The sequence below is a fragment of the Scyliorhinus torazame genome, chromosome 5 (assembly GCF_047496885.1).
Source record: "Scyliorhinus torazame isolate Kashiwa2021f chromosome 5, sScyTor2.1, whole genome shotgun sequence".
In the NCBI taxonomy this organism is placed as follows: Eukaryota; Metazoa; Chordata; class Chondrichthyes; order Carcharhiniformes; family Scyliorhinidae; genus Scyliorhinus; species Scyliorhinus torazame.
Genome location: NC_092711.1, coordinates 128,846,597 through 128,862,379, shown reverse-complemented (window position 1 = coordinate 128,862,379; position 15,783 = coordinate 128,846,597). Strand labels below are relative to the sequence as shown.

The 15,783-nt window shown below is 58.1% G+C and overlaps 1 protein-coding gene across 1 annotated transcript in view; it reads right to left on the bottom strand.

Moving 5' to 3' along the window:
* LOC140419722 (uncharacterized) overlaps nt 1–15,783 on the bottom strand; it is a 77,212-nt gene that overhangs the window by 58,749 nt on the left and 2,680 nt on the right. Inside the window, exon 3 of the mRNA XM_072503658.1 lies at nt 15,659–15,668. Coding sequence (XP_072359759.1) covers nt 15,659–15,668 — 10 coding nt within the window. The remainder of the gene's footprint in view (nt 1–15,658; nt 15,669–15,783) is intronic.

Genomic DNA, 15,783 nt, shown 5'->3' with positions numbered 1-15,783 from the left:
TCCAGTCTGGTCAGTGGCTGACTCCAGTGTGGTCTGTGGGTGACTCCAGTCTGGTCTGTCAGTGGCTCCAGTCTGGTCTGTGGGTGACTCCAGTCTGGTCTGTCAGTGGCTCCAGTCTGGTCTGTGGGTGACTCCAGTCTGGTCTGTCAGTGGCTCCAGTCTGGTCTGTCAGTGACTCCAGTCTGGTCTGTGGGTGACTCCAGTCTGGTCTGTGGGTGACTCCAGTCTGGTCTGTCAGTGACTCCAGTCTGGTCTGTGGGTGACTCCAGTCTGGTCTCTCGGTGACTGCAGTCTGGTCTCTCGGTGACTCCTGTCTGGTCTCTCGGTGACTGCAGTCGGGTCTGTGGGTGACTCCAGTCTGGTCGGTGGGTCACTACAGTCTGGTCTGTCAGTGACTCCAGTCTGGTCTGTGGGTGACTCCAGTCTGGTCTGTGGGTGACTCCAGCCTCGTCTGTGGGTGACTCCAGTCTGGTCTGTCGGTGACTCCAGCCTCGTCTGTGGGTGACTCCAGTCTGGTCTGTCAGTGACTCCAGTCTGGTCTGTGGGTGACTCCAGTCTGGTCTGTGGGTTACTCCAATCTGGTCTGTAGGTGACTCCAGTCTGGTGTGTGGGTGACTCCAGTCTGGTCTGTCGGTGACTCCAGTCTGGTCTGTGGGTGACTCCAGTCTGGATTGTGGGTGACTCCAGTCTGGTCTGTCAGTGACTCCAGTCTGGTCTGGGGGTGACTCCAGTCTGGCCTGTGGGTGACTCCAATCTGGTCTGTGGGTGACTCCAGTCTGGTCTGTCACTGACTCCAGTCTGGTCTGTGGGTGACTCCAGTCTGGTCTGTGGGTGACTCCAGTCTGGTCTGTCACTGACTCCAGTCTGGTCTGTCACTGACTCCAGTCTGGTCTGTGGGTGACTCCAGTCTGGTCTGTGGGTGACTCCAGTCTGGTCTGTGGGTGACTCCAGTCTGGTCTGTGGGTGACTCCAGTCTGGTCTCTCGGCGACTCCTGTCTGGTCTCTCGGTGACTGCAGTCTGGTCTGTGGGTGACTCCAGTCTGGTCGGTGGGTCACTACAGTCTGGTCTGTCAGTGACTCCAGTCTGGTCTGTGGGTGACTCCAGCCTCGTCTGTGGGTGACTCCAGTCTGGTCTGTCGGTGACTCCAGTCTGGTCTGTCAGTGACTCCAGTCTGGTCTGTCAGTGACTCCAGTCTGGTCTGTGGGTGACTCCAGTCTGGTCTGTGGGTGACTCCAGTCTGGTCTGTCAGTGACTCCAGTCTGGGCTGTGGGTGACTCCAGTCTGGTCTGTGGGTGACTCCAGTCTGGTGTGTGGGTGACTCCAGTCTGGTCTGTCAGTGACTCCAGTCTGGTCTGTCAGTGACTCCAGTCTGGTCTGTGGGTGACTCCTGTCTGGTCTGTGGGTGACTCCAGTCTGGTCTGTCAGTGACTCCAGTCTGGTCTGTGGGTGACTCCAGTCTGGTCTGTGGGTGACTCCAGTCTGGTCTGTGGGTGACTCCAGTCTGGTCTGGGGGTGACTCCAGTCTGGTCTGTGGGTGACTCCAGTCTGGTCTGTCAGTGACTCCAGTCTGGTCTGTGGGTGACTCCAGTCTGGTCTGTCAGTGACTCCAGTCTGGTCTGTGGGTGACTCCAGTCTGGTCTGTCATTGACTCCAGTCTGGTCTGGGGGTGACTCCAGTCTGGTCTGTGGGTGACTCCAGTCTGGTCTGTCAGTGACTCCAGTCTGGTCTGTGGGTGACTCCAGTCTGGTCTGGGGGTGACTCCAGTCTGGTCTGGGGGTGACTCCAGTCTGGTCTGGGGGTGACTCCAGTCTGGTCTGTGGGTGACTCCAGTCTGGTCTGTGGGTGACTCCAGTCTGGTCTGCGGGTGACTCCAGTCTGGTCTGTGGGTGACTCCAGTCTGGTCTGCGGGTGACTCCAGTCTGGTCTGTCAGTGACTCCAGTCTGGTCTGTCAGTGAGTCCAGTCTGGTCTGTGGGTGACTCCAGTCTGGTCTGGGGGTGACTCCAGTCTGGTCTGTGGGTGACTCCAGTCTGGTCTGTCAGTGACTCCAGTCTGGTCTGTGGGTGACTCCAGTCTGGTCTGGGGGTGACTCCAGTCTGGTCTGGGGGTGACTCCAGTCTGGTCTGGGGGTGACTCCAGTCTGGTCTGTGGGTGACTCCAGTCTGGTCTGTCAGTGACTCCAGTCTGGTTTGTCAGTGACTCCAGTCTGGTCTGCCACTGACTCCAGTCTGGTCTGTCACTGACTCCAGTCTGGTCTGTGGGTGACTCCAGTCTGGTCTGTGGGTGACTCCAGTCTGGTCTGCGGGTGACTCCAGTCTGGTCTGGATGTGACTCCAGTCGGGTCTGTGGGTGACTCCAGTCTGGTCTGTGGGTGACGCCAGTCTGGTCTGTAGGTGACTCCATTCTGGATTGTCAGTGACTCCAGTCTGGTCTGTGGGTGACTCCAGTCTGGTCTGTCGGTGACTCCAGACTGGTCTGTGGGTGACTCCAGTCTGGTCTCTCGGCGACTCCTGTCTGGTCTCTCGGTGACTCCAGTCTGGTCTGTGGGTGACTCCACTCTGGTCTGTGGGTGACTCCAGTCTGGTCTGTGGGTGACTCCACTCTGATCTGTGGGTGACTCCAGTCTCGTCTGTGGGTGACTCCAGTCTGGTCTGTCGGTGACTCCAGTCTGGTCTGTGGGTGACTCCAGTCTGGTCTGTGGGTGACTCCAGTCTGGTCTGCGCGTGACTCCAGTCTGGTCTGGATGTGACTCCAGTCGGGTCTGTGGGTGACTCCAGTCTGGTCTGTCGGTGACTCCAGTCTGGTCTGTGGGTGACTCCAGTCTGGTCTGTGGGTGACTCCAGTCTGGTCTGCGGGTGACTCCAGTCTGGTCTGGATGTGACTCCAGTCGGGTCTGTGGGTGACTCCAGTCTGGTCTGTGGCTCACTCCAGTCTGGTCTGGAGGTGACTCCAGTCTGGTCAGTGGCTGACTCCAGTGTGGTCTGTGGGTGACTCCAGTCTGGTCTGTCAGTGGCTCCAGTCTGGTCTGTGGGTGACTCCAGTCTGGTCTGTCAGTGGCTCCAGTCTGGTCTGTGGGTGACTCCAGTCTGGTCTGTCAGTGACTCCAGTCTGGTCTGTGGGTGACTCCAGTCTGGTCTCTCGGTGACTGCAGTCTGGTCTCTCGGTGACTCCTGTCTGGTCTCTCGGTGACTGCAGTCGGGTCTGTGGGTGACTCCAGTCTGGTCGGTGGGTCACTACAGTCTGGTCTGTCAGTGACTCCAGTCTGGTCTGTGGGTGACTCCAGTCTGGTCTGTGGGTGACTCCAGCCTCGTCTGTGGGTGACTCCAGTCTGGTCTGTCGGTGACTCCAGCCTCGTCTGTGGGTGACTCCAGTCTGGTCTGTCAGTGACTCCAGTCTGGTCTGTGGGTGACTCCAGTCTGGTCTGTGGGTTACTCCAATCTGGTCTGTAGGTGACTCCAGTCTGGTGTGTGGGTGACTCCAGTCTGGTCTGTCGGTGACTCCAGTCTGGTCTGTGGGTGACTCCAGTCTGGATTGTGGGTGACTCCAGTCTGGTCTGTCAGTGACTCCAGTCTGGTCTGGGGGTGACTCCAGTCTGGCCTGTGGGTGACTCCAATCTGGTCTGTGGGTGACTCCAGTCTGGTCTGTCACTGACTCCAGTCTGGTCTGTGGGTGACTCCAGTCTGGTCTGTGGGTGACTCCAGTCTGGTCTGTCACTGACTCCAGTCTGGTCTGTCACTGACTCCAGTCTGGTCTGTGGGTGACTCCAGTCTGGTCTGTGGGTGACTCCAGTCTGGTCTGTGGGTGACTCCAGTCTGGTCTGTGGGTGACTCCAGTCTGGTCTCTCGGCGACTCCTGTCTGGTCTCTCGGTGACTGCAGTCTGGTCTGTGGGTGACTCCAGTCTGGTCGGTGGGTCACTACAGTCTGGTCTGTCAGTGACTCCAGTCTGGTCTGTGGGTGACTCCAGCCTCGTCTGTGGGTGACTCCAGTCTGGTCTGTCGGTGACTCCAGTCTGGTCTGTCAGTGACTCCAGTCTGGTCTGTCAGTGACTCCAGTCTGGTCTGTGGGTGACTCCAGTCTGGTCTGTGGGTGACTCCAGTCTGGTCTGTCAGTGACTCCAGTCTGGTCTGTGGGTGACTCCAGTCTGGTCTGTGGGTGACTCCAGTCTGGTGTGTGGGTGACTCCAGTCTGGTGTGTGGGTGACTCCAGTCTGGTCTGTCAGTGACTCCAGTCTGGTCTGTCAGTGACTCCAGTCTGGTGTGTGGGTGACTCCAGTCTGGTCTGTCAGTGACTCCAGTCTGGTCTGTCAGTGACTCCAGTCTGGTGTGTGGGTGACTCCAGTCTGGTCTGTCAGTGACTCCAGTCTGGTCTGTCAGTGACTCCAGTCTGGTCTGTGGGTGACTCCAGTCTGGTCTGTGGGTGACTCCAGTCTGGTCTGTCAGTGACTCCAGTCTGGTCTGTGGGTGACTCCAGTCTGGTCTGTGGGTGACTCCAGTCTGGTCTGTGGGTGACTCCAGTCTGGTCTGGGGGTGACTCCAGTCTGGTCTGTGGGTGACTCCAGTCTGGTCTGTCAGTGACTCCAGTCTGGTCTGTGGGTGACTCCAGTCTGGTCTGTCAGTGACTCCAGTCTGGTCTGTGGGTGACTCCAGTCTGGTCTGTCATTGACTCCAGTCTGGTCTGGGGGTGACTCCAGTCTGGTCTGTGGGTGACTCCAGTCTGGTCTGTCAGTGACTCCAGTCTGGTCTGTGGGTGACTCCAGTCTGGTCTGGGGGTGACTCCAGTCTGGTCTGGGGGTGACTCCAGTCTGGTCTGGGGGTGACTCCAGTCTGGTCTGTGGGTGACTCCAGTCTGGTCTGTGGGTGACTCCAGTCTGGTCTGTGGGTGACTCCAGTCTGGTCTGCGGGTGACTCCAGTCTGGTCTGTGGGTGACTCCAGTCTGGTCTGTGGGTGACTCCAGTCTGGTCTGCGGGTGACTCCAGTCTGGTCTGTGGGTGACTCCAGTCTGGTCTGTCAGTGACTCCAGTCTGGTCTGTGGGTGACTCCAGTCTGGTCTGTCAGTGACTCTAGTCTGGTCTGTGGGTGACTCCAGTCTGGTCTGTGGGTGACTCCAGTCTGGTCTGTCAGTGACTCCAGTCTGGTCTGTCAGTGACTCCAGTCTGGTCTGGGGGTGACTCCAGTCTTGTCTGTGGGTGACTCCAGTCTGGTCTGTGGGTGACTCCAGTCTGGTCTGTCAGTGACTCTAGTCTGGTCTGTGGGAGACTCCAGTCTGGTCTGTCAGTGACTCCAGTCTGGTCTGGGGGTGACTCCAGTCTCGTCTGTCAGTGACTCCAGTCTGGTCTGGGGGTGACTCCAGTCTGTTCTGTCACTGACTCCAGTCTGGTCTGTAGGTGACTCCAGTCTGGTCTGTCAGTGACTCCTGTGTGGTCTGTGGGTGACTCTAGTCTGGTCTGTGGGTGACTCCAGTTTGGTCTGTCAGTGACTCCTGTCTGGTCTGTGGGTGACTCCAGTCTGGTCTGTGGGTGACTCCAGTCTGGTCTGTCAGTGACTCCAGTCTGGTTTGTCAGTGACTCCAGTCTGGTCTGCCACTGACTCCAGTCTGGTCTGTCACTGACTCCAGTCTGGTCTGTGGGTGACTCCAGTCTGGTCTGTGGGTGACTCCAGTCTGGTCTGTGGGTGACTCCAGTCTGGTCTGTGGGTGACTCCAGTCTGGTCTCTCGGCGACTCCTGTCTGGTCTCTCGGTGACTCCAGTCTGGTCTGTGGGTGACTCCAGTCTGGTCTGCGGGTGACTCCAGTCTGGTCTGTCAGTGACTCCACTCTGGTCTGTGGGTGACTCCAGTCTCGTCTGTGGGTGACTCCAGTCTGGTCTGTCGGTGACTCCAGTCTGGTCTGTGGGTGACTCCAGTCTGGTCTGCGGGTGACTCCAGTCTGGTCTGGATGTGACTCCAGTCGGGTCTGTGGGTGACTCCAGTCTGGTCTGTGGGTGACGCCAGTCTGGTCTGTAGGTGACTCCATTCTGGATTGTCAGTGACTCCAGTCTGGTCTGTGGGTGACTCCAGTCTGGTCTGTCGGTGACTCCAGACTGGTCTGTGGGTGACTCCGGTCTGGTCTCTCGGCGACTCCTGTCTGGTCTCTCGGTGACTCCAGTCTGGTCTGTGGGTGACTCCACTCTGGTCTGTGGGTGACTCCAGTCTGGTCTGTGGGTGACTCCACTCTGGTCTGTGGGTGACTCCAGTCTCGTCTGTGGGTGACTCCAGTCTGGTCTGTCGGTGACTCCAGTCTGGTCTGTGGGTGACTCCAGTCTGGTCTGTGGGTGACTCCAGTCTGGTCTGCGCGTGACTCCAGTCTGGTCTGGATGTGACTCCAGTCGGGTCTGTGGGTGACTCCAGTCTGGTCTGTCGGTGACTCCAGTCTGGTCTGTGGGTGACTCCAGTCTGGTCTGTGGGTGACTCCAGTCTGGTCTGCGGGTGACTCCAGTCTGGTCTGGATGTGACTCCAGTCGGGTCTGTGGGTGACTCCAGTCTGGTCTGTGGCTCACTCCAGTCTGGTCTGGAGGTGACTCCAGTCTGGTCAGTGGCTGACTCCAGTGTGGTCTGTGGGTGACTCCAGTCTGGTCTGTCAGTGTCTCCAGTCTGGTCTGTGGGTGACTCCAGTCTGGTCTGTCAGTGGCTCCAGTCTGGTCTGTGGGTGACTCCAGTCTGGTCTGTCAGTGGCTCCAGTCTGGTCTGTCAGTGACTCCAGTCTGGTCTGTGGGTGACTCCAGTCTGGTCTGTGGGTGACTCCAGTCTGGTCTGTCAGTGACTCCAGTCTGGTCTGTCAGTGACTCCAGTCTGGTCTGTGGGTGACTCCAGTCTGGTCTGTCAGTGGCTCCAGTCTGGTCTGTCAGTGACTCCAGTCTGGTCTGTGGGTGACTCCAGTCTGGTCTGTCGGTGACTCCAGTCTGGTCTGTGGGTGACTCCAGTCTGGTCTGTCAGTGACTCCAGTCTGGTCTGTGGGTGACTCCAGTCTGGTCTGTGGGTGACTCCAGTCTGGTCTGGAGGTGACTCCAGTCTGGTCTGTGGGTGACTCTAGTCTGGTCTGTGGGTGACTCCAGTCTGGCCTGTGGGTGACTCCAGTCTGGTCTGTCAGTGACTCCAGTCTGGTCTGTCGGTGACTCCAGTCTGGTCTGTCAGTGACTCCAGTCTGGTCTGTCAGTGACTCCAGTCTGGTCTGTGGGTGACTCCAGTCTGGTCTGTGGGTGATTCCAGTCTGGTCTGGAGGTGACTCCAGTCTGGTCTGGAGGTGACTCCAGTCTGGTCTGTGGGTGACTCTAGTCTGGTCTGTGGGTGACTCCAGTCTGGTCTGTAGCTGACTCCAGTCTGGTCTGTCAGTGACTCCAGTCTGGTCTGTGGGTGACTCCAGTCAGGTCTGTGGGTGACTCTAGTCTGGTCTGTGGGTGACTCCAGTTTGGTCTGTCAGTGACTCCTGTCTGGTCTGTGGGTGACTCCAGTCTGGTCTGTGGGTGACTCCAGTCTGGTCTGTCAGTGACTCCAGTCTGGTTTGTCAGTGACTCCAGTCTGGTCTGCCACTGACTCCAGTCTGGTCTGTCACTGACTCCAGTCTGGTCTGTGGGTGACTCCAGTCTGGTCTGTGGGTGACTCCAGTCTGGTCTGTGGGTGACTCCAGTCTGGTCTGTGGGTGACTCCAGTCTGGTCTGTGGGTGACTCCAGTCTGGTCTCTCGGCGACTCCTGTCTGGTCTCTCGGTGACTCCAGTCTGGTCTGTGGGTGACTCCAGTCTGGTCTGCGGGTGACTCCAGTCTGGTCTGTCAGTGACTCCACTCTGGTCTGTGGGTGACTCCAGTCTCGTCTGTGGGTGACTCCAGTCTGGTCTGCGGGTGACTCCAGTCTGGTCTGGATGTGACTCCAGTCGGGTCTGTGGGTGACTCCAGTCTGGTCTGTGGGTGACTCCATTCTGGATTGTCAGTGACTCCAGTCTGGTCTGTGGGTGACTCCAGTCTGGTCTGTCGGTGACTCCAGACTGGTCTGTGGGTGACTCCAGTCTGGTCTCTCGGCGACTCCTGTCTGGTCTCTCGGTGACTCCAGTCTGGTCTGTGGGTGACTCCACTCTGGTCTGTGGGTGACTCCAGTCTGGTCTGTGGGTGACTCCACTCTGGTCTGTGGGTGACTCCAGTCTCGTCTGTGGGTGACTCCAGTCTGGTCTGTCGGTGACTCCAGTCTGGTCTGTGGGTGACTCCAGTCTGGTCTGTGGGTGACTCCAGTCTGGTCTGCGCGTGACTCCAGTCTGGTCTGGATGTGACTCCAGTCTGGTCTGTCGGTGACTCCAGTCTGGTCTGTGGGTGACTCCAGTCTGGTCTGTGGGTGACTCCAGTCTGGTCTGCGGGTGACTCCAGTCTGGTCTGGATGTGACTCCAGTCGGGTCTGTGGGTGACTCCAGTCTGGTCTGTGGCTCACTCCAGTCTGGTCTGGAGGTGACTCCAGTCTGGTCAGTGGCTGACTCCAGTGTGGTCTGTGGGTGACTCCAGTCTGGTCTGTCAGTGGCTCCAGTCTGGTCTGTGGGTGACTCCAGTCTGGTCTGTCAGTGGCTCCAGTCTGGTCTGTGGGTGACTCCAGTCTGATCTGTCAGTGGCTCCAGTCTGGTCTGTCAGTGACTCCAGTCTGGTCTGTGGGTGACTCCAGTCTGGTCTGTGGGTGACTCCAGTCTGGTCTGTCAGTGACTCCAGTCTGGTCTGTGGGTGACTCCAGTCTGGTCTGTCAGTGGCTCCAGTCTGGTCTGTCAGTGACTCCAGTCTGGTCTGTGGGTGACTCCAGTCTGGTCTGTCGGTGACTCCAGTCTGGTCTGTGGGTGACTCCAGTCTGGTCTGTCAGTGACTCCAGTCTGGTCTGTGGGTGACTCCAGTCTGGTCTGTGGGTGACTCCAGTCTGGTCTGGAGGTGACTCCAGTCTGGTCTGTGGGTGACTCTAGTCTGGTCTGTGGGTGACTCCAGTCTGGTCTGTGGGTGACTCCAGTCTGGTCTGTCAGTGACTCCAGTCTGGTCTGTCGGTGACTCCAGTCTGGTCTGTCGGTGACTCCAGTCTGGTCTGTCAGTGACTCCAGTCTGGTCTGTGGGTGACTCCAGTCTGGTCTGTGGGTGACTCCAGTCTGGTCTGTGGGTGACTCCAGTCTGGTCTGGAGGTGACTCCAGTCTGGTCTGGAGGTGACTCCAGTCTGGTCTGTGGGTGACTCCAGTCTGGTCTGTGGGTGACTCCAGTCTGGTCTGGAGGTGACTCCAGTCTGGTCTGGAGGTGACTCTAGTCTGGTCTGTGGGTGACTCTAGTCTGGTCTGTGGGTGACTCCAGTCTGGTCTGTAGCTGACTCCAGTCTGGTCTGTCAGTGACTCCAGTCTGGTCTGTGGGTGACTCCAGTCAGGTCTGTGGGTGACTCTAGTCTGGTCTGTGGGTGACTCCAGTTTGGTCTGTCAGTGACTCCTGTCTGGTCTGTGGGTGACTCCAGTCTGGTCTGTGGGTGACTCCAGTCTGGTCTGTCAGTGACTCCAGTCTGGTTTGTCAGTGACTCCAGTCTGGTCTGTGGGTGACTCCAGTCTTGTCTGTGGGTGACTCCAGTCTGGTCTGTGGGTGACTCCCATCTGGTCTGTCAGTGACTCCAGTCTGGTCTGTCGGTGACTCCAGTCTGGTCTGCGGGTGACTGCAGTCTGGTCTGTCAGTGACTCAAGTCTGGTCTGTGGGTGACTCCAGTCTGGTCTGTGGGTGACTCCAGTCTGGTCTGTGGGTGACTCCAGTCTGGTCTGTCAGTGACTCCAGTCTGGTCTGTGGGTGACTCCAGTCTGGTCTGCGGGTGACTCCAGTCTGGTCTGTGGGTGACTCCAGTCTGGTCTGTGGGTGACTCCAGTCTGGTCTGTGGGTGACTCCAGTCTGGTCTGTCGGTGACTCCAGTCTGGTCTGTGGGTGACTCCAGTCTGGTCTGTGGGTGACTCCAGTCTGGTCTGTCAGTGACTCCAGTCTGGTCTGTGTGTGACTCCGGTCTGGTCTGTCGGTGACTCCAGTCTTGTCTGTGGGTGACTCCAGTCTGGTCTGTGGGTGACTCCAGTCTGGTCTGTGGGTGACTCCAGTCTGGTCTGCGGGTGACTCCAGTCTGGTCTGTCGGTGACTCCAGTCTTGTCTGTGGGTGACTCCCGTCTGGTCTGTCAGTGACTCCAGTCTGGTCTGTGGGTGACTCCAGTCTGGTCTGTGGGTGACTCCAGTCTGGTCTGTGGGTGACTCCAGTCTGGTCTGCGGGTGACTCCAGTCTGGTCTGTCAGTGACTCAAGTCTGGTCTGTGGGTGACTCCAGTCTGGTCTGTCGGTGACTCCAGTCTGGTCTGTGGGTGACTCCAGTCTGGTCTGTCAGTGACTCCAGTCTGGTCTGTCAGTGACTCCAGTCTGGTCTGCGGGTGACTCCAGTCTGGTCTGTCAGTGACTCAAGTCTGGTCTGTGGGTGATTCCAGTCTGGTCTGTGGGTGACTCCAGTCTGGTCTGTGGGTGACTCCAGTCTGGTCTGTCAGTGACTCCAGTCTGGTCTGTCAGTGACTCCAGTCTGGTCTGCGGGTGACTCCAGTCTGGTCTGTCAGTGACTCAAGTCTGGTCTGTGGGTGACTCCAGTCTGGTCTGTGGGTGACTCCAGTCTGGTCTGTCGGTGACTCCAGTCTGGTCTGCGGGTGACTCCAGTCTGGTCTGTCAGTGACTCAAGTCTGGTCTGTGGGTGACTCCAGTCTGGTCTGTGGGTGACTCCAGTCTGGTCTGTCGGTGACTCCAGTCTGGTCTGTGGGTGACTCCAGTCTGGTCTGTCGGTGACTCCAGTCTGGTCTGTGGGTGACTCCAGTCTGGTCTGTGGGTGACTCCAGTCTGGTCTGTGGGTGACTCCAGTCTGGTCTGTCGGTGACTCCAGTCTGGTCTGGGGGTGACTCCAGTCTTGTCTGTGGGTGACTCCCGTCTGGTCTGTCAGTGACTCCAGTCTGGTCTGTGGTTGACTCCAGTGTGGTCTGTGGGTGACTCTAGTCTGGTCTGTGGGTGACTCTAGTCTGGTCTGTGGGTGACTCCAGGCTGGTCTGTCAGTGACTCCAGTCTGGTCTGTGGGTGACTCCAGTCTGGTCTGTCGGTGACTCCAGTCTGGTCTGTCAGTGACTCCAGTCTGGTCAGTGGGTGACTCCAGTCTGGTCTGTCAGTGACTCCAGTCTGGTCTGTGGGTGACTCCAGTCTGGTCTGTCGGTGACTCCAGTCTGGTCTGTGGGTGACTCCAGTCTGGTCTGGGGGTGACTCCAGTCTGGTCTGTGGGTGACTCCAGTCTGGTCTGTGGGTGACTCCAGTCTGGTCTGTGGGTGACTCCAGTCTCGTCTGTGGGTGACTCCAGTCTGGTCTGTCAGTGACTCCAGTCTGGTCTGGGGGTGACTCCAGTCTGGTCTGTGGGTGACTCCAGTCTGGTCTGTGGGTGACTCCAGTCTGGTCTGTGGGTGACTCCAGTCTCGTCTGTGGGTGACTCCAGTCTCATCTGTGGGTGACTCCAGTCTGGTCTGGAGGTGACTCCAGTCGGGTCTGTGGGTGACTCCAGTCTGGACTGTGGGTGACTCCAGTCTGGTCTGTCAGTGACTCCAGTCTGGTCTGTAGGTGACTCCAGTCTGGTCTGTGGGCGACTCCAGTCGGGTCTGTAGGTGACTCCAGTCTGGTCTGTCCGTGACTCCAGTCTGGTCAGTGGGTGACTCCAGTCTGGTCTGTGGATGACTCCAGTCTGGTCTGTCCGTGACTCCAGTCTGGTCAGTGGGTGACTCCAGTCTGGTCTGTAGGTGACTCCAGTCTGGTCTGTCAGTGGCTCCAGTCTGGTCTGTCCGTGACTCCAGTCTCATCTGTGGGTGACTCCAGTCTGGTCTGGAGGTGACTCCAGTCGGGTCTGTGGGTGACTCCAGTCTGGTCTGTGGGTGTCTCCAGTCTGGTCTGTCAGTGACTCCAGTCTGGTCTGTAGGTGACTCCAGTCTGGTCTGTGGGTGACTCCAGTCGGGTCTGTAGGTGACTCCAGTCTGGTCTGTCCGTGACTCCAGTCTGGTCAGTGGGTGACTCCAGTCTGGTCTGTAGGTGACTCCAGTCTGGTCTGTGGGTGTCTCCAGTCTGGTCTGTCAGTGACTCCAGTCTGGTCTGTAGGTGACTCCAGTCTGGTCTGTGGGTGACTCCAGTCGGGTCTGTAGGTGACTCCAGTCTGGTCTGTCCGTGACTCCAGTCTGGTCAGTGGGTGACTCCAGTCTGGTCTGTAGGTGACTCCAATCTGGTCTGTCCGTGACTCCAGTCTGGTCAGTGGGTGACTCCAGTCTGGTCTGTGGATGACTCCAGTCTGGTCTGTCCGTGACTCCAGTCTGGTCAGTGGGTGACTCCAGTCTGGTCTGTAGGTGACTCCAGTCTGGTCTGTCAGTGGCTCCAGTCTGGTCTGTCAGTGACTCCAGTCTGGTCTGTGGGTGACTCCAGTCTGGTCTGTGGGTGACTGCAGTCTGGTCTGGAGGTGACTCCAGTCTGGTCTGTGGGTGACTCTAGTCTGGTCTGTGGGTGACTCCAGTCTGGTCTGTGGGTGACTCCAGTCTGGTCTGTCAGTGACTCCAGTCTGGTCTGTCGGTGACTCCAGTCTGGTCTGTGGGTGACTCCAGTCTGGTCTGTGGGTGACTCCAGTCTGGTCTGGAGGTGACTCCAGTCTGGTCTGTGGGTGACTCTAGTCTGGTCTGTGGGTGATTCCAGTCTGGTCTGTGGGTGACTCCAGTCTGGTCTGTAGGTGACTCCAGTCTGGTCTGTAGCTGACTCCTGTCTGGTCTGTAGCTGACTCCAGTCTGGTCTGTGGGTGACTCCAGTCTGGTCTGGAGGTGACTCCAGTCAGGTCTGTGGGTGACTCCAGTCTGGTCTGGAGGTGACTCCAGTCAGGTCTGTGGGTGACTCCAGTCTGGTCTGGAGGTGACTCCAGTCTGGTCTGTGGGTGACTCCAGTCTGGTCTGTAGGTGATTCCAGTCTGGTCTGGAGGTGACTCCAGTCAGGTCTGTGGGTGACTCCAGTCTGGTCTGGAGGTGACTCCAGTCAGGTCTGTGGGTGACTCCAGTCTGGTCTGGAGGTGACTCCAGTCTGGTCTGTGGGTGACTCCAGTCTGGTCTGTGGGTGACTCCAGTCTGGTCTGTGGGTGACTCTAGTCTGGTCTGTGGGTGATTCCAGTCTGGTCTGTGGGTGACTCCAGTCTGGTCTGTAGGTGACTCCAGTCTGGTCTGTAGCTGACTCCTGTCTGGTCTGTAGCTGACTCCAGTCTGGTCTGTGGGTGACTCCAGTCTGGTCTGGAGGTGACTCCAGTCAGGTCTGTGGGTGACTCCAGTCTGGTCTGGAGGTGACTCCAGTCAGGTCTGTGGGTGACTCCAGTCTGGTCTGGAGGTGACTCTAGTCTGGTCTGTGGGTGACTCCAGTCTGGTCTGTAGGTGATTCCAGTCTGGTCTGTCAGTGACTCCAGTCTGGTCTGTGGCTGACTCCAGTCTGGTCTCTCAGTGAATCCACTCTGGTCTGCCACTGACTCCAGTCAGGTCTGTGGGTGACTCTAGTCTGGTCTGTGGGTGACTCCAGTCTGGTCTGGAGGTGACTCCAGTCTGGTCTGGGGGTGACTCCAGTCTGGTCTGGAGGTGACTCCAGTCTGGTCTGTGGGTGACTCCAGTCTGGTCTGCGGGTGACTCCAGTCTGGTCTGTCAGTGACTCCAGTCTGGTCTGTGGGTGACTCCAGTCTGGTCTGTGGGTGACTCCAGTCTGGTCTGCGGGTGACTCCAGTCTGGTCTGTCGGTGACTCCAGTCTGGTCTGTGGGTGACTCCAGTCTGGTCTGTGGGTGACTCCAGTCTGGTCTGTAGATGACTCCAGTCTGGTCTGTGGGTGACTCCAGTCTGGTCTGTGGCTGACTCCAGTCTGGTCTCTCGGTGACTCCAGTCTGGTCTGTGGGTGACTCCAGTCTGGTCTGTGGGTGACTCCAGTCTTGTCTGTGGATGACTCCCGTCTGGTCTGTCAGTGACTCCAGTCTGGTCTGTTGGTGACTCTAGTCTGGTCTATGGGTGACTCCAGTCTGGTCTGTCAGTGACTCCAGTCTGGTCTGTGGGTGACTCCAGTCTGGTCTGTGGCTGACTCCAGTCTGGTCTGTGGGTGACTCCAGTCTGGTCTGTGGGTGACTCCAGTCTGGTCTGTCGGTGACTCCAGTCTGGTCTGCGGGTGACTCCAGTCTGGTCTGTCAGTGACTCAAGTCTGGTCTGTGGGTGACTGCAGTCTGGTCTGTGGGTGACTCCAGTCTGGTCTGTGGGTGACTCCAGTCTGGTCTGTGGGTGACTCCAGTCTTGTCTGTGGATGACTCCCGTCTGGTCTGGCAGTGACTCCAGTCTGGTCTGTGGGTGACTCTAGTCTGGTCAGTGGGTGACTCCAGTCTGGTCTGTCGGTGACTCCAGTCTGGTCTAGGGTGACTCCAGTCTGGTCTGTGGGTGACTCCAGTCTGATCTGTGGGTGACTCCAGTCTGGTCTAGGGTGACTCCAGTCTGGTCTGTGGGTGACTCCAGCCTGGTCTGTCGGTGACTCCAGTCTGGTCTGCGGGTGACTCCAGTCTGGTCTGTCGGTGACTCCAGTCTGGTCTGTGGGTGACTCCAGTCTGGTCTGTCGGTGACTCCAGTCTGGTCTGTGGGTGACTCCAGTCTGGTCTGTGGGTGACTCCAGTCTGGTCTGTGGGTGACTCCAGTCTGGTCTGTCGGTGACTCCAGTCTGGTCTGTGGGTGACTCCAGTCTGGTCTGTGGGTGACTCCAGTCTGGTCTGTCGGTGACTCCAGTCTTGTCTGTGGGTGACTCCCGTCTGGTCTGTCAGTGACTCCAGTCTGGTCTGTGGGTGACTCTAGTCTGGTCTGTCGGTGACTCCAGTCTGGTCTGTCAGTGACTCCAGTCTGGTCTGCCACTGACTCCAGTCTGGTCTGTCAGTGACTCCAGTCTGGTCTGGGGGTGACTCCAGTCTGGTCTGTCGGTGACTCCAGTCTGGTCTGTCAGTGACTCCAGTCTGGTCTGCCACTGACTCCAGTCTGGTCTGTCAGTGACTCCAGTCTGGTCTGGGGGTGACTCCAGTCTGGTCTGTCGGTGACTCCAGTCTGGTCTGTCAGTGACTCCAGTCTGGTCTGTCACTGACTCCAGTCTGGTCTGTCAGTGACTCCAGTCTGGTCTGCCACTGACTCCAGTCTGGTCTGTCGGTGACTCCAGTCTGGTCTGTGGGTGACTCCAGTCTGGTCTGTGGGTGACTCCAGTCTGGTCTGTGGGTGACTCCAGTCTGGTCTGTCGGTGACTCCAGTCTGGTCTGTGGGTGACTCCAGTCTGGTCTGTGGGTGACTCCAGTCTGGTCTGTCGGTGACTCCAGTCTTGTCTGTGGGTGACTCCCGTCTGGTCTGTCAGTGACCCCAGTCTGGTCTGTGGGTGACTCTAGTCTGGTCTGTCGGTGACTCCAGTCTGGTCTGTCAGTGACTCCAGTCTGGTCTGTCAGTGACTCCAGTCTGGTCTGCCACTGACTCCAGTCTGGTCTGTGGGTGACTCCAGTCTGGTCTGTCAGTGACTCCAGTCTGGTCTGTCAGTGACTCCAGTCTGGTCTGCCACTGACTCCAGTCTGGTCTGTCACTGAATCCAGTCTGGTCTGTGGGTGACTCCAGTCTGGTCTGTCAGTGACTCCAGTCTGGTCTGGGGGTGACTCCAGTCTGGTCTGTGGGTGACTCCAGTCTGGTCTGTGGGTGACTCCAGTCTGGT